Genomic DNA, 24,615 nt, shown 5'->3' with positions numbered 1-24,615 from the left:
ACTGCTCGTCTAGCACCCCCCCAAAAAAAATCCATCTTAAAGTGTTCCATGCCACCTGTACCACAGCAGATTGTAAGAGAGCCTGAGTGGGGAAAGTGCTGGCGTTTTGGTGGAGCAATGTTCTTTCCATTTTGGCCTCTTTAGTCAGCTGCCCCAATTTAAGGACAAAAACAGTGAGTGGAGCATCACCAGTTTTATTGACCAAACTCCACCCAGGCAGCCTGGTTCACAAAGATGTAGGAGGAGCCCAACCAACCCCATGTGGGATTTAAGTCATGACCTCTTGGCCCCCAACACCCCCCAGAGAGGTAGCCTGCTTCAGCGGCCATATCAATTTCCAATTAAGATCCAGCATCACAAAGCAAAAAGACTACAGTCGTCTTTAGGCCTCTGATGAAGGCTATGACTCAGAATACAAAGGGCTAGAGCAGGGGTCAGCAAACTTTTTCAGCAGGGGGCTGGTTCACTGTCCCTCAGACCTTGTGGGGGGCTGGACTATATTTTGAAAATAAAAATAAAAATGAACGAATTCCTATGCCCCACAAATAACCCAGAGATGCACATTCTACTCATGTAAAAACACGCTGATTCCCAGACCATCCGCAGGCTGGATTTAGAAGGCAACTGGGCTGGATCTGTCCTCCAGGCCTTAGTCTGCCTACCCATGGACAAGAGAATCATCCCAAAGGGAAGGAAAAGAGGTCATACTATAAGCAGCCCTGAAATGTCTACCTTGTGTATCTCTTCTACCTGGCTTGTTTATTGCTTGTCTTCAGTGTTGGGGAATGAAATGGGGGGGGGGGGGGAGAGAGAGAGAGTTTCCTATGGAAGGAGTCATTGCAGGCAGCTAGTAGATATGGTAGCCCTAAATGGGGGTAACCAACAGGTGCCTTCAGATTTTGCTAGATGCCCATTTTCATCATTCCTGATGATTGACCTTGGGATTTCTAGGCCATCGTTTGGAGGGTGCCACATTGACTACCCCTGTCTTAAATAAATACACACATCATCTTATTGTTCTAACCACATATACTTGCATCCTCCCCAAAGATATACAACCAAAGGCCAAAGCATGTGAGTTATTCTGACTTTTATTTTGTTGCTTCTTAGTCCACACAAGTTGGTATAAAATCAGAAAAGCAAAGCAAAATAATCATATAATAATGTCTGGAGTCTTAGCATCAAAAGGCACCGCTTACACATCTACACACGGCTGCCAATACAGTTCATTGCCAGACACACTTTGGGGGGGGGGCGACACAGAAAAGGGTTACAGAGGAGCTGGAAGGAGGGGAGGGATCCTCAAGGGGCTAGAAGGTTCACTTACTTCCCTCCCGACCATGAAGTAAAAGGAGTGGGGGAGAGAAATACCTTGGTTATAAATGCTTTATTAAAAAATAATAATAGTAATAATAATGATGATAGCAACTTTCCTAAGTACAAAAGCAGTTACAGGCTGTATATATTACACAAGAATTATTTATCATTCCTATTCCTTGGTTTATCTCAAAATCGTTATCTGACTTTCCAGTGAGTAAGGTTAAATGGCTTAGCGATATAAGGAATGGTAAATAGATAGCACCATTTCACAGATTTGGTATTCAATTTTGTAAAAGGGGTTATGGAGAGGGGTGGAGTGGGGGTCTGGGACTTAGAAGGGTTCCTTGCTTTCCCCTACTTTAGCTTATTCTTTCTGCCTATTGCCCCACAACGGGCAAGGTTGGGGGCGACACACCTGTGGCTAATTACAAACCAACATGACGGACTTCTTTTTCGTCCCGTGTCTCCCTCCAATGTTTCTTCTTCTTAGCATCGGTGCTCATCTTGGCCATCTCAAAGTACGGAGAAACGGACCTGATTTAACATATGGAAAGGAGCACTAGCTCTAGAGACCTCCTTTTCCAAGAGGGATTTATGAAGGACTGGCGACATTTCTGTGCTCCCAGGAGCTCCAGTTGTCATATGAAGATGGGGAAGGTGGTGATATTATGCAGCTTCTGGTTGCATTGGTGGGACTATACTTCACATACGACACCACATCATGACTAGCATCTTAAGGGGGTCCAAAGCTGGGCTCACCCAGCCATGCCTTCCTCATCATTGACATTCCCCTCCCCTCCCTGCCCTCTACGTGGCCATTGCAACCCATCTTTTAGTTAATGTGAGCATATGAGGGGCATAAGCAAACATCAGTGCAGTGGGCAGCATATCACACCTATCTGAGGGCCAAGTTGATGGCTCTCGACTTGTCATGTGGCTTGCGGATTGGAAATGGAGAGCCATGGAGGAGGGATCCATTTGCTTCCACAGCAAGAGGGGAGGGGGAACGGCACTCTGACTATGCTGTTAGGAGTTAAAGAGTCCTTAGGCACTTTCTTTAGGCTTTAAACATGGCGGCAGGTCAAACAAACAAAAGCAAACAGTACTATGTACATATATGTAAAAAGTGTTATAAATAGGTTTTTTTAAAACCATAGATACTATATACATCTTCAATGAACACAGTAACCCTTCTTTCAGTTTGGTTTTGGTTTTTTCCTTGTTGATATTGTTTTGGTTAACTTCCTTTTTATTTGTTTGTTTCCATTTCCTAACTCATCAAGGCCCCCTTGTCCTGAGTGCTGTAGTCTCAGCGGCCACCCTCGACACATCATTCGCGCTTCCTCAGGATGACGTAGATCACCCCACTAATGACGGCCAGCGGGAAGGCCACCCAGGCCAGGATGTACGAGAAGCCAAAGGAGAGGCTGTCTACAGGGGGATGCCAATCTGTATGTCTCGCTGTGAAGATGGTGGCCCCAGACATCACGCATAGACCTGCAAAAGAGAAGTCAGCAAAGAGTGTAAGCAAGCCAATCCAGGTCCAACATGGAAGATCAAGCTTTGATGTGTCTGTTATAATGAACATCTCTCCTTCCCCACCTAACTCCTTCTGGACTTCCCTACCACAATATTTAACAAGAGCCATCAGCTTGGGGACCTTTAAACAAATTCATGGAGGACAAGGCTCTCAATGTCTGCTTGCCACGGACCTTGACAAGATACGCCTCCGAATGCCAGTGGCTGGGGAAAGAGCTGTTGTGCTCATACCCTGCTTAGGAGCACCTCAAGATGCTACTGTGAGAATAGGATACCAGACTAGGCAGGCCTTTGGCCCAATCCGGCAAGGTTCCTCTTATGTCAAGAAATTTCAGGCTGCAAGCAGGTGTGAGCAGCCGTTTTGCCCCCAAGGGCAACTGGGCAAGTGCTTGAGCCATGTGTGCATGAGTACACATGCTCTTCTGGCTTTCAATGTATTTCCCTGTTGAGGAAGAGAAACCCAATAGGGAAAGAAACTTTGAAAGCAGGATCACACAGGTATCTGCCAAGAAGAGCCTCACTTTCAAAGGTTCTGAAAAAGGCATCACTACTTTCAAAGGTTCTGAAAAAGGCATCACTACCTTTTGCAATTTTGTATTCTTCAGTATAAGAACCTTGGTTTTGTTTGTTTTTAATCAGCTTTGAGAAGAGAATTAAATTCATGCAGGATCTGCTTATCCTTCTATCTCCAGAAACAAGACATCTTGAATTTACTGTGGTATACAGTACCTAAGTTTTCCTATTACACTGAGCTAGTAACTGCCACCTTAAAAGTTCCTCTTAACTGGAAAAAAAAAATGGCCACCAATCCTCTTTTTTGAGCTGGGAGGAGTCTGCAATGCCCAATCAAGGAAACTGGATCAGCCCTCTCTTCCTACAAAGGACTGCTCCATTGCATTTCAACAGGTACGCTGGTCTGGCTGAGGCCCTACTCTATAATGTACTAGGGAATGATTAATCCTGCCTTGCTGCTAATAATTAAAGCAGAAGTTTGTCTTCTTTCCCCCCCACTCTGCTGCCTCCAATGCCCTAAGCCCCTGTGATCAAAGCGTGAGCAGGTCAAACCAGGCCCCCTTCCTGCTCTAATGCCTCTAAGTTCAGCATCTTTGTATTGCCACCTCAGCAATACCAGCTCTAGAACTATTTCCTCCCTCCTCCTGAAAAGCTCAGCACCAGCGACTGCCAGGATTACACAATGGCTCTTCTATTCAGTGCCCAGAACAAGGCCTTTTCATTGATCCCAGCAATTCCACAACCTGCTCAATGTGCCACCAGAGTAGTCTCTGTTCCAAAGCCCTGTGACCTCAGGACCACCTACACCTAACCACAGTGATATTTGAGCTGTTCTTTCCCTCCACACTGCCCCCTTTGTTTGCACAAAAGTGCAGGAGTGGGAATGTGTTGAATTCAGAAGCTGCTGATGCAGCTCCCATTCTCTGGGCCATCGAGAGGACACCCACAGCCACGGCCACCAGCCCATGGACTGGGAGCGTAAGCAATTGTCTCTCACTTTGGGTGGGATGGGGTGGAAAAAAAGAGCAGAGCAGTCATGCCACTAATCACCTACTGGCACTAGACAAGAGAGTGTGGATTGTGCATGGGAAGAAGAGCTGGGAAGGAGGAGGAGGAGGACATGGTGGTGATTTTGTTTCTGCTTGAAGTAACCAAATTTTTTCACTGGACCAACAAGTGTGGAGGGTGGGTGGAGAGAGAAGGCACTTAAAGGGGTAGGGAATTAATACAAATGTCTTCTGTTCCCAGCTTGCAAAAGAAAATGGAAAGTCCATTCCTAGAGACAGTATCTGATGCAATCTCCATGGGAGAACACCCACCGGTGGAGCAAAGGCCACAGGGTTCATCTCTGAACCAGAATAGAGTTGAAATTCCAGTGTTCATTTGCATCTCTAGCAAAAGGAGGGCACACACAGAAGAAATTGGAAGCACTATCCTATAGGATAGGAGAGGAAGATGGCACCAGTCAATTGATTTGGGCCTAACATAAAATTTAGCCATCCCAAATAATTCCCCTGCCTTCCAACTTTGAGCATTGGAAGAAACTTCAAAGCAACATATTTGAGCCACTGGAAACACCAGGATAAGTTTTGTATGACTGAAACCTGGTGCTATGGAACGTTTGCATTCAAAGTCTAGAACTGGGAACCCAAACACTAGTATTATTTTGAAAGTCAGTATCTGCCATGCACACAAATTGATCTTGTAATCTGATCTGCTTCTGCATGTCTCTGCAGGGGGGAAAAAACCCTTCAGATTTGATAGATTCATAACATGCTGTATTCAAATGCTGATGGTATCAATCGGTCATTATAAAAGTAAAAAAAAAGTCTGCATGAAAGTTGCTGAATTTGGCATGATAAACCTATTATGAAAGCATATGCTCAAAACTCAGATTTTGTTTTCTAGTTACAATACTGTGTAACCATCATGTACTCTGAGACTGAGTTCAGTTTTAATTGCATTTCCTGGATAGTTCACTTGGTTAGAGCATGGTGTTTATAATGCCAAGGTTGCAAGTTTGATCAGCTGCATATTCCTGCGTTGCAGGCGGGTGGGCTAGATGAACCTCAGGGTCCCTCTCGCTGAAAGACCCACACAAAGAACAGAAGTACACCTAATATTACCCCAGAGAGTTCCCTGTGATCAGCACCCTGCTCCTTCCAAAGATGCTGGAAAGTTACACATTAAAACCAGGCATATTTAAACTGCAGATTATAAGCAGCACAGGGCTGAGTCACAGGAAGGAAGCTTGCCTTGGGGGCAAGATCATCTGCAAAGAAAGTGATTGACAGCTTGGAAAATGCTTTCTCATGGACTGGAGAGCAGGGCCAGCTTCCAAATGCTCCACCCAACAGAAACAGAGGTTCCAATTGCTCACACTGAATTGGCTGGAGAAAACCAGGAAAAACACGAACAGGAGCTATCTTTATGCTGGCTGCTGAGGCTCCTAAATCTTCACAGCTACCAGCAACGGTATATACAAGGTATGGATTAATGTCCATAAAGCCCCAGGAATGTTATGAGGAAATGCAACCCTGACTTTGAAAAAGCAAACCTTTTTGGAGGAATGCAAATTAATCTGAGCACAAGCCAAAACAGCTCCCACTCTGGAGGCTCTTAAACAGACTCTCTCTCTCTCTCTCTTTAGGAGCCAGGGTGTGGAATGCTCACCCAATGCTAGGCTGAAGTGCAGTGAGATGAGGGACAGGAGAAGAAGCTGCCAACACAAGAACTATTCAGAAGCACACAGCAGCTCCCTTTCAAGCCTGGCGCTACAGCAGTCAGAACTGTGGACTGAGTGGGTGAATGGCGGTTCATGGTACTTCGGCCCTGGGAAAGTGGCTGGCAAGTGTGCCACAAAACAAGTCCAAGAGATGGTGCCATTGCAGAAGGCAGTACATAAGGCAGTCCTGATTATCTTAGGACAGTGATGGCCAGACTTGGCCCTCCAGCTGTTTGGGGACTATTGAAGAGCATTCTTCTTTTCAAGGATCTGTGCCGGCTGGGATTGTGATGAAACATCATCTATGTGTTGCTCCAGGTTTCCAATCTCTAAATGATACCTCTTCAGAAGGGCACCCTCATTCATAACTTCATTTATTATGGGGTGATTTTTCATATTTTTTGCTGTACTCGCAAACTGGAGGGTTCTAAGAGTTTCTTCGACGGATGTCAGAGTGACTGTGCCGATTTCCACCCAGTGATTTATGGAGAATCCATGTCAATGTACTGTCTCTGTAGTTAATGTTGTTAGAGGTTTTTTTCCCCTCTGGTGGCAGATGACAGAAACTACGACACCACGAGACCGGTGTAAAACAAATCAAGTAAAGGTTTTATTACAAAAACAACAAACGACAAAGCTTGTGGGTGTTTTCTCCCTGCAGGCAAAGTTCAAAGTGGAACTTTTCCTCCTTCTGTAGTCATGACCAGCTGTACCCAATCTGCCCAGAGCTCACAGAAACAGTTCTTAAAGGTACAAACATCTTTACTGTTTCTTTGCAGAATGGTTCCCAACAAATGTAGACTCCAGTCTGATCTTCACAAAGTTTATTGATAACTTGGCTCAAGATGGAGAGGCTCCGGTTTACAGGTGAAACTCAAAAATTAGAATATCGTGGAAAAGTTCATTTATTTCAGTAATTCAGCTTAAAAGGTGAAACTAATATGTGAGATAGACTCATGACATGCAAAGTGAGACATGTCAAGCCTTTATTTGTTATAATTGTGATATTATGGCATATATAGCTGATGAAAACCCCAAATTAACAATCTCAGAAAATTAGAATATTAAATGAAATCAGCAAAACAAGGATTGCAAATAGAGCAATATTGGACCTCTGAGAAGTAGAAGCATGCATATGTACTCAGTACTTGATTTGGGGCCCCTTTGCATCAATTACTGCTTCAGTGCGGCGTGGCATGGATGCTATCAGCCTGTGGCACTGCTGAGATATTATGGAAGACCAAGATGCTTCAATATCAGTCTTCAGCTCTTCTGCATTGCTCAGTCTCATGTCTCTCATCTTTCTCTTGGCAATGCCCCATAGATTCTCTATGGGGTTCAGGTCAGGTGAGTTTGCTGGCCAATCAAGAACAGTAATCCAATGGGATTGAACCAGGTTTTGGTACTTTTGGCAGTGTGGGCAGGTGCCAAGTCCTGCTGGAAAATGAAGTCAGCCTCCCCATAAAGCTTGTCTGCGGAAGGAAGCATGAAGTGCTCCAAAATCTCTTGGTAGACAGCTGCATTGACCCTGGACTTAATGAAGCACAGTGGACCAACACCAGCTGATGACATGGGTCCCCAAATCAACACAGACTGTGGAAACTTCACACTGGACTTCAAGCATCTGGCATTGTGTGCCTCCCCATTCTTCCTCCAGACTCTGGGTCCTTGGTTTCCAAATGAGATGCAAAAGTTGCTCTCATCAGAAAAGAAGCTTGGAACCACTGAGCAACAGACCAGTTCTTTTTTTCTTTAGTCCAGGTAAGACACTTCTGACCTTGTTTCTTGTTCAGGAGTGGCTTGACAAGAGGATCTCCAGGATCCATCTCCAGGATCCGTCTGTGTGTGGTGGCTCTTGATGCACTAACTCCAGCCTCAGTCCACTCCTTGTGAAAGTCCCCAACATGTTTGAATGGTCTTTTCCTGACAATCCTCTCCAGGCTGTGGTCATCCCTGCTGTTTGTGCACCTTTTTCTTCCACACTTTCACCTTCCGCATAACTTTCCATTAATGTGCTTCAATACAGCACTTTGGGAACATCCAACTTCTTCTGCAATTACCTTTTGAGGCTTTTCTCTCCTTATGGAGGGTCTCAATGATGGCTTTCTGCACAACTGTCAGGTCAGCAGCCTTCCCCATGATTGTGCTTCCTACTGAACCAGACTGAGAGACCATTTAAAGGCTCAGGAACCCATTGCAGGTGTTATGGATTGAATAGCTACTGCACCTTTTCACAATATTCAAATTTTCTGAGATTGTTTTTTCCAGACAATGTTTCCTTTCTCAGCAAGGTCTGCATTCTCTCTGGCAGGGAGTGGGTGCACCCACACACAAACAGTTAAGGCGCCTTCCTCACACCATGCATAATGTTGTTCAATACAACCAGAGAGTTCTTGTTGCTTACAATAGTAACCGGCCTTTTTCAATAGTAAACATAATTATTAAATTATTAATAATTTAAATTATTAAAATTCAATTGCTAAATGTGCTGTGCTGTCATCTAAATGATTTTTTAAAAATATTAAATATCCTATATTCTTTTAAGTTGTCTTGCCCTTTCCTTCTTTCTTTTTTTAGAATGTTGTGTAAGAAATTTAAGAATAATCCTACATACATGCAGAGCACATGACAGGTTAGAAAAACTCATGTTCTGCATCTTAACTTTGCTATTCTGGAGTGTCCCTTGCTTTCCAACATTAACCAATGCTCCATCTTGGACAATTTCCCATGGCAATGTTCCAGGATATGCAATTCCACTCCCCTTTACTTACCAGCAAGGATCTGGAAAATGCCAGTAAGGTAGAACCGTCCGCCCTTAGTGAGAGTGAAGAGCTGGCAGAAGAACAGGAACAAAGACAATACGCTGAAGATGATGGAAAGGATCATCAGAGCTTGGACACCCTGCAGCCATTCTGTAAAAAAATGAAGACACACACACACAAAAACCATTAGGGCAATGCAGACCAGAGGTAGAGGTTCTACAAATTTATCTGTGCAAGGGCAGAAAATTCCCTTCTCTGCTGGACATGAGATAGCAAAGCAGTAAAAAAAAAAAGATCCAGTGATTCTCTTTGTATGAAAGCTACAGCACAAATCTATTGACTCTCATAAACATCTATATCAATCGTAGCCAACATGGTGCCTCCAGAGATTGTTGGACTACAGCTCCTCAAATCCCTCACCATTGGCCATGTTGGATAGGGATAATGAGAGTCCAAAAAACATTTGGAGGGCATCAGGATAGCTACCCCTGCTGTGTGTTAATAGAAGTCAAGCACTTTCAGACTCAGCTGTTGGGGCACATGTTTCTTCCTGGGAAGGTAACCAAGCAGTTCCAGAATTAAGGCACCAATAGAGTCTCTTGCAAATCTCATCTCAAGCATACAAGGAGGAAATTCAAGGGTGTTTTGTAAGTGCTGCTTCTGAGGTGAGCAGGAATTGAGCAATTTTTCTGGCCATTTGTGCCATCTCCAACCAAATCTTCAGTGCTTTTTATCCAATTTTCAGAAGATAAACACAGAAAGTACGACAAGGAGACCACAACTTACTCACTGGCTCACAACTCTCCCAGAACCTAATAATGAAGCAGCTGTTCATAGCCCCCTTTCTATCATTTCCAGAGCTAGCTTGCCTGCAGCTCTTGATATTTTACCTATTTGGCGAGGTTGGAAGTTCCTGGCTGAGTCAAACAAAACTAATTGACACGATTGCCCTTTAGGGATGCAAAGCAGAGCCAGCTAGAGGACCAGATTCAGCCTGCAGTCTGGAGGTTCCCCACCCCAATTTTGTCACATTCCACAGTCATTTGCTAGGCACTTATGCCCATGACCCAGATTGCTAACCACAGCACTTCATCTGAATGACCTGCAGCTGCTGGGAGAAGAATTGCAGTTTCCAAACCACTGATCTTATCAGTGGCTTGAGGAACTGAACATTTGCAATTTCTCCATGGCAGCAGTGCTTGCAGCAATACACTGGCAAGAGGGTTTAGAGAAGCAGCTGTGCAATCTCCAGAGGGGGTAGAACAGCAGCTATTTAGAAAGGCCCCGACATGGCTGCTTCGACCGGGGTGCTAAGAAAGCTGCAAAAGTCTGAAATAACCAAGCATCATTAAGTGACAGTCCTGTCCCCATTTGGAACCTTCGGCGAGGCACTTGCAGCCCAGCTGTCAAAAGTCAGGAGACTTACAACATGAGCTCAGTCAAAAGGCCATCCTTGATGTCTGAGTCAGAGCTGAACTATTTGCATGCCTTGTGGGTGGGTAAGTGTCCTTGCAAAACAAACACTACAATGAGCACTCCTAATACCACAACAGCGCACTGCTTCACCCCAGGAACCTTTAAGTTTCTCTATAACACAGTTTACTCCTGCAGGCATAAAAGGGAGACGGCAGGGTTGGCTTAACCCAGTGGAACAGCTCCACCTATTTATAGCCCCCTGGAAGTTAGCAGACCAAGCAAGAAGATTGCTCGACTTGCACATGCAACAGGCGGCCTTTCAATGACTAGGGCTCTTACTACTGCTGCTATGTCTAGAAGGCACAGGAACCTGCAAACTGGTGGTCTGGCTGTTCTAAGGCAGGCTCTGAGAATTTCATCAGAGCCCTAGCTTTGCATATTTTGGAAGCAAGAGGGGCTTCAATGGAGCATCCTTTGGATGAGAGGCTTGTGTGTTGTCAAGTCTGTACCACCTGCTGTTTCTGTTTATGGTGCCCAAGTCCTCTCTGCCTTAGAAGAGTTCCATCCTGACCCACAATGTATCCTATCTTCCTTAGCAAAACATGAAAGATTTGGGCATTGGGAATCTGGGTACATATTTTATCTAATATTGCCATAGTTCTTTTGAAATCACAGCTTTTAAAAGAGCTTTTGGCCATAGCACTTGATTTCTTAAGCAGAAATTTACGATATCCTGATTATTCCCATGCAAACACCATATTAACTTTAGTTTTAATTTACTGTAATCATCTCTCTCTTCCAGCCCCCATTTCGGCTACAACATAAGCTTCTGCAAACAGGAAGTCCTGAATATCCCCAAAGCTCAGGTTTTTTAAATTCTTTTCAATAAATGCATTGTTTATTAAGAAGGAACATAGTAATATTTACTCAGAATATTTAGGCCATAATCCCAAGAGCATTTACTTGGAGGCAAATTCCAGTGTTTCAGCATTGAAACTTTTGTATGTTTTCAAGAAGGCTTGTAATTTTTTCTTGATTTTACTGTTTTATCATTTGTGAACTGTTTTGAGGGGTTTTGGGTTTTTTTTACAATCAAGCAGTGTATACATTTTATGAAATAAATCCATAAATATTTCCATTTCACCACTAGAGATACTGCTGTGGAAAGAAGTTAGCCAGCAGCTCAGAAAACAGACTTCAGTTATGTAGCAGTGGGAAAGGCAGGGCTTGTACTGCTAGATAAGTCCATTAATAGGGTCAGATAAAAATGGTGAATATTGGGCATTCACTGTTCTTGGTGAGTCACTAATGTTCCCATCCTAGGCACACTTATTTGGTTTCCATGAGTCTTATTTCCAACCTAAGTGTGCTTAGGATTTTGCCCCAATCATGTTAGATACTTTACAGAAGCAAGGGCCAGCTGTCATTCCAGTATCCCAAATAAATCTCAACTCCCACACATACATCCTGCTCCCTTAGAACTTCATCTGGAGTCATTCATCCAAGCAGACTGTCTATCACAGGAGAACGGCCCACACCAAAATTAATGGAAGCCAATTCAAACACTACTGAGGACACATATATTTCGCTCTTCCAACAATACCCACTTTGCCAAAAACAAACCACAGGGATATTTCCTATGAGATTTCACATATGAAAGTATATCTGAGGCTTCTGAAATTCTTGAAGCTATTTCACCATAAAATAGAGGATAGAAATATATGAAGTAGTTTCATACCGAGCAAGCACATTGGTCCATTAAGCTTAGCTTTGTCTAGACTTAGTGTCAGTGGCTTCCAAGGACTGAACCTGGGACCTTCAGCATGCAAGGCATGTGATCTACCACTGAGCTACATCCCTTCTCCCAAAAGATGTGGCACAATGCTACCTCTGATGGAATCCCAAGCCTTCTCACAGGCTCCCTTTTTATTGAACAGGAGGAGTCACTCTGCTGCTATTGCACAACCAAATGCTGGCGGGTGGGTGCCTCTGCTGGTGGAAGAGAAGTTCTGGAAGGATTACAAAGTGTTGAAATGCAGTTTCCAGAAGGGATTGTGACTCGCTTCACGCACACCAGCTTAGAAGCCACTTTTCCATGATATGATGGGGCAGGGGGAGTGTGAGAGAATGATGCGACAGTGTGGGTGGAGCGGATTGTGTGGGGCTTTCCTACAACTTTGACGCCTGAAGGTGGGGTACCCATTTTATGAGAAAGTCCTACATGATCTGCCCCACCCACAAGTTGCAACTGAACCCCACAGCAGTCACGGGGAGAGCTTTTACTCTTCACACACAGACACACACACACACCCTTTGAATAAAACTATCCGAGAGGAAGATCACATTTTGGAGATCATTTAGATGGTCTAATGAGAAACCCACATGAAGGGTTTCGAATGCCTACTTATTACTTTATTTCTTTTAGATTAGAAAGAAAGAAAAAGGAGGAGGAATAAGAACGATATGCACTGTGCAGGTTCTTTCAAGCCCTTTCTCATTCTAGGAGCTTTCAAGAATGTAGCCCCAGGCAGATAAGAGCTATTACAAGTGTCACTAGTGTAAGCAACTAATAAATAAACGCAGCCGTCTCCAGAATGCAGGTTCTCAGAGGAAGAGAGCTGCAGTTGGAGGGCTTTACAAGTGCCCCAGTTCATTTACTGACATGGTGTGCTTATTTCCCCCCAGGCACCAAGGGTCAAACACAGAGTGGAGCAGCAGCAATAGCCTAGTGGGAGCCAGTGTGGTGTAGTGGTTAGAGCAGGGGTCAGCAACCTTTTTCAGCCATGGGCCAGTCCACCGTCCCTCAGAGCTTGTGGGGGGCCAGACTATATATTTTTTTGGGGGGGGGAGGATGAATGAATTCCTATGCCCCACAAATAACCCACAGATGCATTTTAAATAAAAGGACACATTCTCCTCATGAAAAAACATGCTGATTCCCAGACCGTGCTTGGGCCAGATTGAGAAGGCGATTGGACCGCATCCGGCCCCTGGGCCTTAGGTTGCCTACCCCTGGGTTAGAGTGTGACCTTGGTCCCAGTCACTGCCTCTCAGCCTAACCTCCTTTGCAGGGTTACTGTGAGGAATAACTGGAGAGGGGGAGAAATGTTTATGCCACCTTGAGCTCCTTGGACAAAAAGGTGGGGTGTAAATGCAAGAACTGAACTAAATGCTTTGAAAGCATGAATGCACATGATATATACCCAATTGATCACTGAACTCTGCAAGCGGGGGGGGGGGTTACTCCTGCAGGCATCATCTTATCAGGAGGCCCATTCCTGATTCATCAGTGTAGGAATCTGGCCTCTAGCAGGGCCACACCTACCCTATGTATTTCCCCCCCCCCTTTGAACAGTAGACAGTTGCTGAGTGTGTTTCCTTTTCACAGCCCCTGCTGAAGACCTTCCTCTTCCAATAAGCCTCTTAAATAGAGATATTCCTCAGTCTGGATCTGTATGGAATTGTTTCTCTAAAAGATGTTTTTTTCCCTGGTTTCATTGCTTGTTGCTTGCTACCCTGGGCTCCCTTTTGGAGGAAGGGCAGAATGTAAGTCAAATAAATGAAGTATCATGGTCTTGATTTCATTCCCTAGCAAATCTGATCCAAGCAAGACCTGAAGTGGGAGTAGGTCTGGGGGGAAACCTCTGCTGGAGATCTCAGAAAGCCTCAGCTAACTAAAGTCAACAATACTGAAACGGTAAAGGGCAGCTAATTCAGAGCATGACCCGCAGAGCGAGCCGCTTCAGTTCACATACACCAGTGTGCCAGCTGACTGCAGCACATGACAGCGAAAGAAAAACTCCTCTAAATCTTTGAGGGGCATAATAATAAGACTGTCAGAGCAAAAGAACTGGCCTCGGAAGATATAAGAGGCATGTTGATAAGATAAACACAGTACAGCAGTGAGGCAACGGTAGGTGGAAAGAATGTGGCATGCTTGGACTGATGGGGATGTCAGAGCAGCCCACTAACAATGGATAGAATGTTACATATGAATGGAAAATACATCGTAAAAATTGGCATAAACTACATCTGGTACCCCAAACAGGCTTTTTTTTGGGGGGGGTAACAATATTAAAACAAATGTAACAATATGCAGAAAAGAAGTAAACACAATTCCGCAGCTAAGCTATTCAGAATGAGATAAGTAAGGATGCAGTGAATTCTCTCCAGGGATGGATGATGTGAGAGGGTTTGGGACATTGCCCTGCCTGAGCATCTAAGCCATCACAAGAGGGCTTCAAGAGGAGTTATGAAAGGAGACCATTTTAATGTTGTATGGTCTCCATTTATATGCTTTATAAATAAAAACTGTGCACTGCACAGTCCCCCAACAACACGTGTCTCTGTGCGGTGTGGTTACCTTATTGATATGTAGCTCTGACTTCCAAAATGTCACTTTGTGGAATCCATTTTATTATGATGCCTGCAAAGCTATACCGAACATTTGGTTTGTTTTATTCTAACTGCAATATTGTTCTCCACACCATCGTTGGTCTTTGTTTCTTTAGTGTTTGTATGTTGTTTTTGAAAACATAATGAATATATTTTAAAAGAAAAGAAAGACCGACTGATAGAAAGCTTGTAGTGAAGATTTTCCTCACCAAACCTAGCCTTTGCATTAAGAGGACTGCTTTTTCACCACTGTTTTAACCACACATTGTTAAGGTTGCTAGTCCTGTACACCTTCCCCCCATTCGTGGAACATTGAGAGAAGGGCCACAGCTCAGCAGCATGTTATGCATGCAAGGTACCAGGTTCAATCCCCAGCCTCTCCAGTTAAGACTGGCCAGAAAACCTTGGAGAGCAGCTACCAGGCAGAAGAAGAAGAGTTTGGATTTGATATCCCGCCTTTCACTCCCCTTCAGGAGTCTCAAAGCGGCTAACATTCTCCTTTCCCTTCCTCCCCCACAACAAACACTCTGTGAGGTGAGTGGGGCTGAGAGACTTCAAAGAAGTGTGACTGGCCCAAGGTCACCCAGCAGCTGCATGTGGAGGAGCGGAGACGTGAACCCGGTTCCCCAGATTACGAGACTACCACTCTTAACCACTATACCACACTGGCTCTCCATGTCAACCATACTGCGAAAGAGGGAGCATTGGTTTGGCAGCCTTGCATGTTCTTGACTGAACTTGCAGCCTTGCGGAAGCAAATGAAAATGCATTGTATGATGAGTGGGCTCGTACATGTTATTTGCCTCCCGGCAATCCATCTTTGAGATTAGCACTTTAAAGATTGCCAAGCAAAAAGATCAAACACACAGCCCATATTCACAATGTAACATGTACTGTAATGACACTAAGTACATGTGTTAACTGAAATAATATTTTCCTGTTTTCTAGGGGTGTGTAGCAGCTTCAAATGAATCCCAAGCCAAACCCAAAGTCTTTAGTGGAGTTCTGGGCTTGGCAAACATAAAGATAAGGTGCCCCAAGTTGAAGTGGGAACCCCAGCCCTAAAGCACCTTGTGATGAGCCAGTAACTTGGGCACCAACATCACCCAAGAAATAGAGCCAGCCACATTAACGAAATCGCAGGGAGGGAAGAGGGAGGAGACAGAGTTCTGTTGTCAAGCAAGGAATAATCCAAGGAAACAATTTTACCCAGACCCTCCAATCCCAGTATTTTGGCGGAGGAAACCAAATCCATTTTAGTTTTCCTCAAATCAATTTTAAAGATGGAGCACAAAAAACAGTGGGCTAATTTGTCGGCAATTTGGCAGCTTTCTTATTTAGGGGCACCCTCTCGCCTGTCTGTTCTTTTCAGACCAACTGTCCACAAAACACTAGAGAAGCAATTTAGACCAAGGCAGGTTGTTTTCCAAAGCAGCACATCAGTGCTCCAGTTCCCTCGCTTGTCTCCCCTGCATTATAAGCCCTCTTGACAAAACCTGGCTCTCTTGCACTTGCAAAACAAAAGAAAACGGCAAGTTGCAGGAATCAGTCATAACTAACTGGTGTGGTCTAACCTTGTGGATTTGTGTAACCCAATCTCACAATGCTGCCACTGAGCTAATCTTGTACAGGGCAGCATATGACTATAGTTGGGCGGCTGGATGGGGGTGAGATGAATTGAGAGGAGGCTGCAACAATAACAGCTGGGAGGTCTTTTGCCATGGAGGGACCGAGTCACTGGCAGGGGTCCCATTTTTCCTGGACTGCGCCATTTTGACAGCAGGTAGGGCATCACATATTTCAGGGGTGGGGAAGCTTTGGGTCTCCAGATATTGCTGAACTGCAATTCCCATCAGTTCCAGCAAGCATGGCCAATGGCCAGAAATGATGGGAGTTAGTTGCATCGTGTGTTCTTTTATATTCTGTTGGAAGCTGCCCAGAGTGACTGGGGCAACCCAGTCAGATGGGCAGGGTACAAGTAATAAATTGTTGTTGTTGATCTCAACTTTCGGGGAACCAAAACTTTCCCCCACCTGAATAGCTGAATGCTTCCACCAGTATAAATCCCACCCAAAGAGTGTCTGCATGCTGAGGAAGAGGACCCATGGTCGGAGCTTTAACTTAAAGCACTACATTACCAGGATCATACCATGCCCTCACAATGCACCACTGTATCCACTGCAGTCTCCTAATTATGGCTTCATACCCCTAAATACCATCAGCAAGCGGCTGGTCTCTAGCTCAGACTCCCATCTAGGTATATTCCAAGAATGATGTAAGACTTTTGCTATCTAAGCAGGCGGAGAGAATTAGATGTGGGAGGCCTTTCAGTTGCCTGTTTTGATCTGTAATTTTAGCAGCGTTTTATTTTTCCTAGATGTATTTATATATTACGGTCATGAGGACCAAGCCAAAAGGGCAACCGTGCCATTTAAAAAGAAAGAAAAATAAGGGCGCTATCTTTTTGTTCTGTTTGCTATCTTGCAGTACCAGGCTCTCAAGCAGATTTCACTGAGAACTGAAATTAACAGACTAGAATTCTTTACGAGTGAGGAGGGGGCAGAGAAGCCATAAATTGAGATTCTTCTAATGAAAGAATGACAAGAATGTACTTGGGCCCTCTTCATGCAGAGGCTGCTTGCATTTGCAAATACACAAGATTTCTAGTCAATTGCAAAGCTTTTTGAAATTTTTTTTTGGGGGGGAGAGGTGCCTTCGCCTGCATGTCTATATGACTCACTTATGTGCTCCCTGCCTGGTGGCTTCTCCAACAAGCAAGGTAAGCATTCCCAAAGAGGAGAACATTCCAAGGAGATGTTTGGCATGCCTTACATTTTTCTCCTGCCTAATTCTAATGCCCCTTAGGCTCTGTTGCAATGCTTCAGGGCATTTGCAGAATACTTCATGGTACTCGTAGGAGACACAATAATCCTTGGCTGAGAAAGCATCCCACCCTAAATATCACCACACCCTAATTTATAGCACTGCCACTGACTTTTCCTTACCGGGCCGGACATGCAGCTGACGCTTTGCCTAGAGCAGGTATATTGTGATGGGAGAATCTGCAAACAAAGGAAGGCTGCTAAAACCCCATTTCTTGAGGTCATGGGTGTGAGAAACCTGTGGCCCTCCTAAACCACAACTCCCATCCATCCCAGAAAGCACAGCCAATGGCCAGGAATTGTGTGAGTTGTAGTTCGGCAACACCTGGTGGGCCAAAGGTTCCTCAACTCTGGTTCAAGAGCTCCAGGGAACTAGGCAACAGGGCACTGATAGGTCAAGCAGAAGAATCCTGCTTCCCACAGCGGCCAACCAATGCTTCTGGGGAAACCGCAAACAGGACATGAAGGCAATAACCAGCACTGAGATGCTGAATACATCCCTCATGCAACTAATAGCCACTGACAAGACTTTTCCTCCAGGCATTTGCCTGGCCTTCCTTGAAAGTCATCTAAGCTAGTAACTGGCACCCAATCTTGTGGCATCAAACTCCATAAATTCATCATACATCGTGTAAAGAGGTGTCTCCATCTGCCTGTTTGTATTAAGCACTGAAGCAGTCAGCTGTTTCCTTATATTCCACTCTCAATTCCATGATGTGTAGGACTCCAGTTCTGCACAGCAGCGGTGTGGCTAGATTACCAGGGCCATGTGCATGCCAAATTTGTGGCAGTGCTGCTCTGCCTTTAATCAGTTACAGAACAGAGATTCAACAGGTGTTGTTTCACCATAACCACATTTGGGGGGGAGGGCACAAGAACCCTATCAGGAAAAATATTATCATCATTAGAAGCTAGCCTAATCCTGTCCTGTTTGCATCCAGAGTACAAACTAAAGCAGATTCAGGGGCTGAGATATTTCTATTTAGGGCTATGTACCATCATCACAACAAATTCCATTCTAAACAGGTTCTGTATTCACAGCAGCAGACTGTCATGAAGAAATTCAAATAGATGCAATGACCTGCAATGAAATTGCACCTGATGGATTTCCGCTTGTTATGCAAACTATTAAAGGCATAGCATGTTTATCAGGGGGGAAATATGGCAAAAAAGCTTCATTCAGTCCTGTGCTCACAGTGCAGAAACAGGGTTGATGAGAAGAGGTAGCACACCTAGCTCCATGGTCTTGTCAAGGCTTTGAAGACCTCAACAATCCCAAGACTCTGGATTCTGCAACCATGTTGAGAAAGTAAGAACACTGAGAAGAGAAGGGTGGGTGTGGGTGGGTGTGGGTGTGGGTGTCCCTAGAAATGTAATTTGAAAAATTCTATATGGGCTTGATCGAGAGGCTATATTTCACCAAGTGCTTTGGAATCACTTCAACGGAGAATCTGACAGATACTCATTTTGGTACAAGTGGGATTCAGTCCTGAATTCCTTAGATAAGTCTGCACGAGGAATGTCTGGCAGAACAAACTAAACTATGACCAGAACATTTGAAGATGCAATGACCGCATACTGATCAGCTAATTGAGGAGTTATCCTTACTGGGGAAAATGTGCTCAGATCAAACAAGCTTGTCCCAGACATGAAAGGCTAAGGGAGGAGGGCATTCTGCTTAATTCTGTAACTCCCCCTCCCAGTGTAGAGTTCAGTCTTCTGGCAATGTTCCGCCAGAAGCAAGGATACCAATTGTATTAGATGAGGAAAGGCAGGAGTAGACTTTTGAAAGACCACGGTCAGCAACTATTTCTTGACCTGGGACTTTTGCATTGCTACAGCAGTCCTGCTGGGTGTTGGCAACTGCCTCAGTTTCCCCCTCTTATAGAATAAGTACAATGCTGCCACTGGTGATGTTTTGTGGGGAAGGGTGGTTTCAAAAAAAAGAAAGAAAGAAAAGGTGTGTGAATGAATAGCACAACTGGTAAAATCCATTACCCATAGGGCTCAATAGCAAAAAAATCCTACAGGCCACAGAACCGGAGACAAGAAGGCGATATTATTATTAATGCACACTCATAAACTACTCATGGCACATTTGTGGTTGACAAGGGAAACCAAGACGGCTTCCCGATAGCATATCTGCAGATAAATCACTTGAAACAGTTCCAGGTTCACAGCAGCTTCTTGAAAAGGGGTGCTCTTGATTCCCTCAGGAGCTTATATAGATCCCACAATTGCCCCTGGGTATTCTGCCAGCTTTGCATTGGGGAATGGGCTATGGTGTCGTCAATACCAGCTCTGTATCAGCTTACACCACATATGAGCTGGCAAGGGGTACAGGTACTTCTCACAGAATGAACTGCAATCCTACCCCCTTAGTGTTGGCCATGAACTGAGGATACTAAAACACACCTAACCATTCCTCGAGGCCTTTCTGCACCACACCTATAAGCATCTAGAGGCCTGCTCTTCTCCAAGCCTCCAAATGAGAGGCTATGCTTGGTAAGCATGGAACCACATCCCAGGACGTGAGGACTGACTGGTCATTGATACCCATTAAGTGAAGTAGGGGTGATCACCTCCCTCTGTGGTCTGTGCAATATGTACACGCACACACACACACAATGGCTGGGTGCACTGCCATGTGTCCCGCATGCATTGGTAAGGAGATGCTATATGTCTCAGCAGCAACCAGCTCTCAGGGTGCAGGTGGAGTTTGGGTTTATTACAGGGCAGAGCAGAAAACACGCAGCGTTCTGAGGGACTTGTGGCATTCTAGCCTTCAATACAATTGCAGCCTTAGCATCAGTGCAAGGTTGTGAGCCTCATTGTTGCAGCTGATAGTGTAACAGTGTCAAAGTGAAGCCGACAAAGTAACAGAAGTAAGGAGGCAGAGAAAAGGAATCCAAGTTTTGTTATGGGCCATCCTCCTATTCTCACAATTTACTTATCCAAAACAAAAGCCAAATAATAGCTCAGTCAGTAGGGCATGAGACTCTTAAGCTCAGAGATGTGGGTTCAAGCCCCATGTTGGGCAAATGATTCCTGCATTGCAGTGAACTAGTTGACCCTCATGGCCCAACCCTATAATTCTTTATTATTTAATTGTGGTTATCCTTTGGGATAAGAAATTACCTCGGGTTAAGTAGTTAATTCATTCCGGAGGTCCGTACTTAACCTGAAACTGTTCTTAACCTGAAGCACCATTTTAGCTAATGGGGCCTCCCACTGCCACCAGATCACGATTTCTGTTCTCATCCTGAAGCAAAGTTCTTAACCCGAAGTACTATTTCTGGGTTAGCGGAGTCTGTAACCTGAAGCGTATGAAACCTGAAGCGTATGTAACCCGAGGTACCACTGTACTTCTTTCCCATAAGTTAGTAAAATCTGGAACACCCAGCACTATAAATTTACATGGCTAATCATAGTTTAGCCTTTCCCTGCTGTGCTAACAGGCACCCCCAATTTGCAGGACATAATTAAGAAGGACATCTTTTATCGGAAACACAAACACAGCCAAATTCCGCCATGCATGAGCGACTCTGAAACGGCTTGCCTACCCTGCACATATAGCTATGCTGAAACTAATGCCACCGAATGCTGATTAAGGATATCGCTGCAGCCGTGTAAATCTGCCACATTGTTACACAGATGTACCCAGGCGCTTGCATATGGAGCTGGCACCACTAGGGGCCAGCAGAGAGGCACAAAACAGCACCATCCCCACACACCCATTTTGCGGAGTTTTCTCTTCTGGGGGAAAGAGCAGCCATGGGCCTTGAAGCTTTCGGCATAGTTTAACATTCCAGCAGAAGCCTCCACGCTGAGCTCCCACAACAGCTACTGGGCACCTAGGGATCTTTTAAACCCAGGGTATGACAGAGCTCCAGCATGAAATATGCTGCAGCGATTTAGAAGGTCACACCAGTTCCTTCATAAACTTTCCACAGAGCAAAAGCAGCTCATTGTTTGCAACACACATGCTCCCATTCACTGGAGTCAAGGATTCTAGAGAGGAAATGCTGCCAGAAGTATGTTCATATGGACATGCCACACAAATGAAAGAATAAAGGTCCAAATTTAAAAACAAAAACCAAAAACAAGCAACCAGTCACTGGTCCAAACTATGCAAGTAGGAAACCATGTCTAAACTTCCCAAGCCTCAGGTCTCCAACTCATCTTGTACTGTATGTTAGGAATGGGAAACTCTGGTGCCCTCCAGACATTGCGGGACCCCAGCTCCCATCAGGCCCAGTGAACATGTCAAATGGTCAGGGATGATAGGAGTCAGAGTTCAACTACACCTGGAGGTCCATCAGTTGTATGGAAATACCAACCAGTTTTTAAATTCTGCTTCTATCCTTTCCCCCTTATTCTTCATATTTTATATACCAGTTAATACTGTCATTTCCAAGCAGTATACAAGAGGGATACAATGAAGGCTACAACATAAAAGCAATTAAAAATCGGGGGGGGGGGGATCTCACTTAAAATGAAGTCTTCAATAAGTGCCAGAAGCTGACATCAAACAGGCACCTTTCCTGTTCAACTGGCAGGGAGTTCCACAGAATTGAACCCACAATACTGAACACTCCTGGTGGAAGTGAGCTATGCATCTGAACCATGGAGAATCACTAACACTGACTCCCCTGAAAACCTCAACAATCACACTGGATATAAGGTACTGAGAAGTCTTCAAGGTATCCTGGACCAGGTTGTTAAGGAACTTCTAAATGAATACAAGAAGTGTGACCTTCCACAATACTGCCACAATCACAATTATTATTTAATTCCCTGAACGCCTACCTGGGTGATGTGTGGAGTGACTGCACTCCAGTTCCTATCAGGCATCAATTCCTAGATTTGCTTCACCATTAATGTTGACTGGCCAGTCCCACAGATTGTCACAAAGCTCCCCTTCAACCCATGAGATTTCCAGCTCCCATGGAAACACCAACTATCATCCTACCGGAGTGAGCTGTTCTAAACTAAGAACAAAAATGATGGCCCACTTCACAACCACAATTTTAATATTAACTCTTAGTAAAGGTAAAGGTACCCCTGCCCGTACGGGCCAGTCTTGACAGACTCTAGGGTTGTGCGCCCATCTCACTCAAGAGGCCGGGGGCCAGCGCTGTCCGAAGACACTTCCGGGTCACGTGGCCAGCGTCACATCGCTGCTCTGGCGAGCCAGAACCGCACACGGAACGCCGTTTACCTTCCCGCTAGTAAGCGGTCCCTATTTTTCTACTTGCACCCGAGGGTGCTTTCGAACTGCTAGGTTGGCAGGCGCTGGGACCGAGAGACGGGAGCGCACCCCGCCGCGGGGATTCGAACCGCCGACCTTTCGATCGGCAAGCCCTAGGCGCTGAGGCTTTAACCCACAGCGCCACCCGCGTCCCTTAACTATTACATAAATAAATGCCCAATTTCAAGGCACTGATTTGAGACCATTCAACTCTATTCAACTTTTGAAAAAATGTGCCTGGAGGGGATACAGAAGTGGAGCAATTCACATCGCATGACTATGCCTAAAGAAATGCTTTGGGATTCAACTCCTAGTGTCTCATTGAGAAGATACTCAAAGTGGCCAAGTTATGACTGGAGGAAATCTACTCTTCAGTAACTATGATGGAATAAGGAACATCTGTAATCACTAAGTGCCCTCAAAGCCATATGACCTTAGGCGACAATGTGATGTAGGAGGCAACAACAACTATGATATGGATTTGCCACTTGGTGCCATTTCCTTAGGGCATCCACAGAACAGAAGCAAACCACAAGTAGAATGGTGGTGGATAGCAGATGCACAATATCTTAGGAAACGCAATCTTTGCCACACCCTAAGAACAAACTGGAGAGGTCACTGCAATTTTGAAACACTATCAGCAACTAAGGCCCAGTGTCAAGCAGCCCAATCCTATACATGTCTACTCAGATTAGTTCTCAGATTAGGGTGTATAGGACTGCAGCCTACAGCAGCTCCCACAGCTGCTAAGAAATTCCAGGACTTGAGCTGGGTTAGAAGAACAATCTTAGGAGAGTGATTATTTATAAACTGAAATGGAAAGGGGCTCAGTTTGGGTCATAACTCCAAAACTGTTTCTCCCTCTCCAGCTTCTTCCATGGGCAAAATTCAGCTTCTGCTTACATCATCTAGGTTTAAGATTTTAACTCTGGAGAATGGGAGGAGATGCTTTGCTCCCACACAGTGCAGCTGCAAATCTACAAGTACGTAAGGATAGTCTTGCTGTATCATACCAAACATTCATCTACTCCAGTGGCCAACAAAAGCTTTTAGAGGCCTTATAAGCAAGGCATGATTATGATCCCAATGGGAGAGCTCTCCCCCACTGATTGTTCCAAGCACTTAACATTCCTCCAGTGAACTCAGAGGTTCCATTTTTAGCTACCATGTCTAACATAATAGCAAATGCAGGTGGTTGTGGGCCACTGCCTATTGCTTAGGGGGTGCAACAAATGTAAGGAAGTGGCTTCTACATACTCAGAGGACTCCCCAGATATTCAGAAGGTTGTGAATCAAAATTCAATAGTCAATTAGTTCATTTAATAGAAAGCAAGTTACACTCCCTCCACGCCTTCCTTAAGGGAGAAGAGCCCTGTTGGATTAGACTAAAGCAGTGGTGGCCCTTCAGCTGTTTTGGGACTACATTTCCACTGGTCCTGTTAGCTAGGGATGATGGGAGTTGTAGTCCCAAAACAGTTGGAGGGCCAAGTTTAGCCACCATGGGACTAAAGGATTCCTAGTCCAGCATCTGTGGTGGTTGGTGCCCATTGGGACTGGTGGGGCGGAAAGCAGAGAGTCCAACAGTAGGTGGAGCCAGAGCCAATGAGAGGCAGCGCCGACTAGTCCTGCCCCCATCCTCCTCCCCACTGTGTTCTACAATGGCAACATTGAAACTAAGGAAGAGGAAACTGACAGCCAATACCATCCTCTGGGCTGGATGTAAGAAAGAAGGCAAAGAGGAGGGAGCTGGCTGAAGGGAGGTGAAAGTTGATGGGGTAACACCTCACTTGATAGACCAGCCTCCACTGTTGA

At 44.9% G+C, this 24,615-nt stretch overlaps 1 protein-coding gene across 2 annotated transcripts in view; it reads right to left on the bottom strand.

The window, feature by feature from the left end:
- Positions 1-1,073: 1,073 nt before the first annotated feature.
- Positions 1,074-24,615, bottom strand: part of PMP22 (peripheral myelin protein 22) — a 30,829-nt gene continuing 7,287 nt past the window's right edge. For both annotated transcript variants that reach the window (XM_083428442.1, XM_083428443.1), the window contains exons 4-5: positions 8,869-9,009; positions 1,074-2,817 (exon numbers count right to left, since the gene is read on the bottom strand). In XM_083428442.1, the coding sequence (XP_083284568.1) occupies positions 2,651-2,817; positions 8,869-9,009 (308 nt within the window). In that variant the 3' untranslated portion in view covers positions 1,074-2,650. The remainder of the gene's footprint in view (positions 2,818-8,868; positions 9,010-24,615) is intronic.

This window comes from Podarcis tiliguerta (assembly GCF_965153285.1).
Source record: "Podarcis tiliguerta genome assembly, chromosome: 2".
Taxonomy (NCBI): Eukaryota; Metazoa; Chordata; class Lepidosauria; order Squamata; family Lacertidae; genus Podarcis; species Podarcis tiliguerta.
The sequence above is the reverse complement of the archived record's forward strand: the minus strand, read 5'-3'. Positions and strand labels throughout refer to the sequence as shown.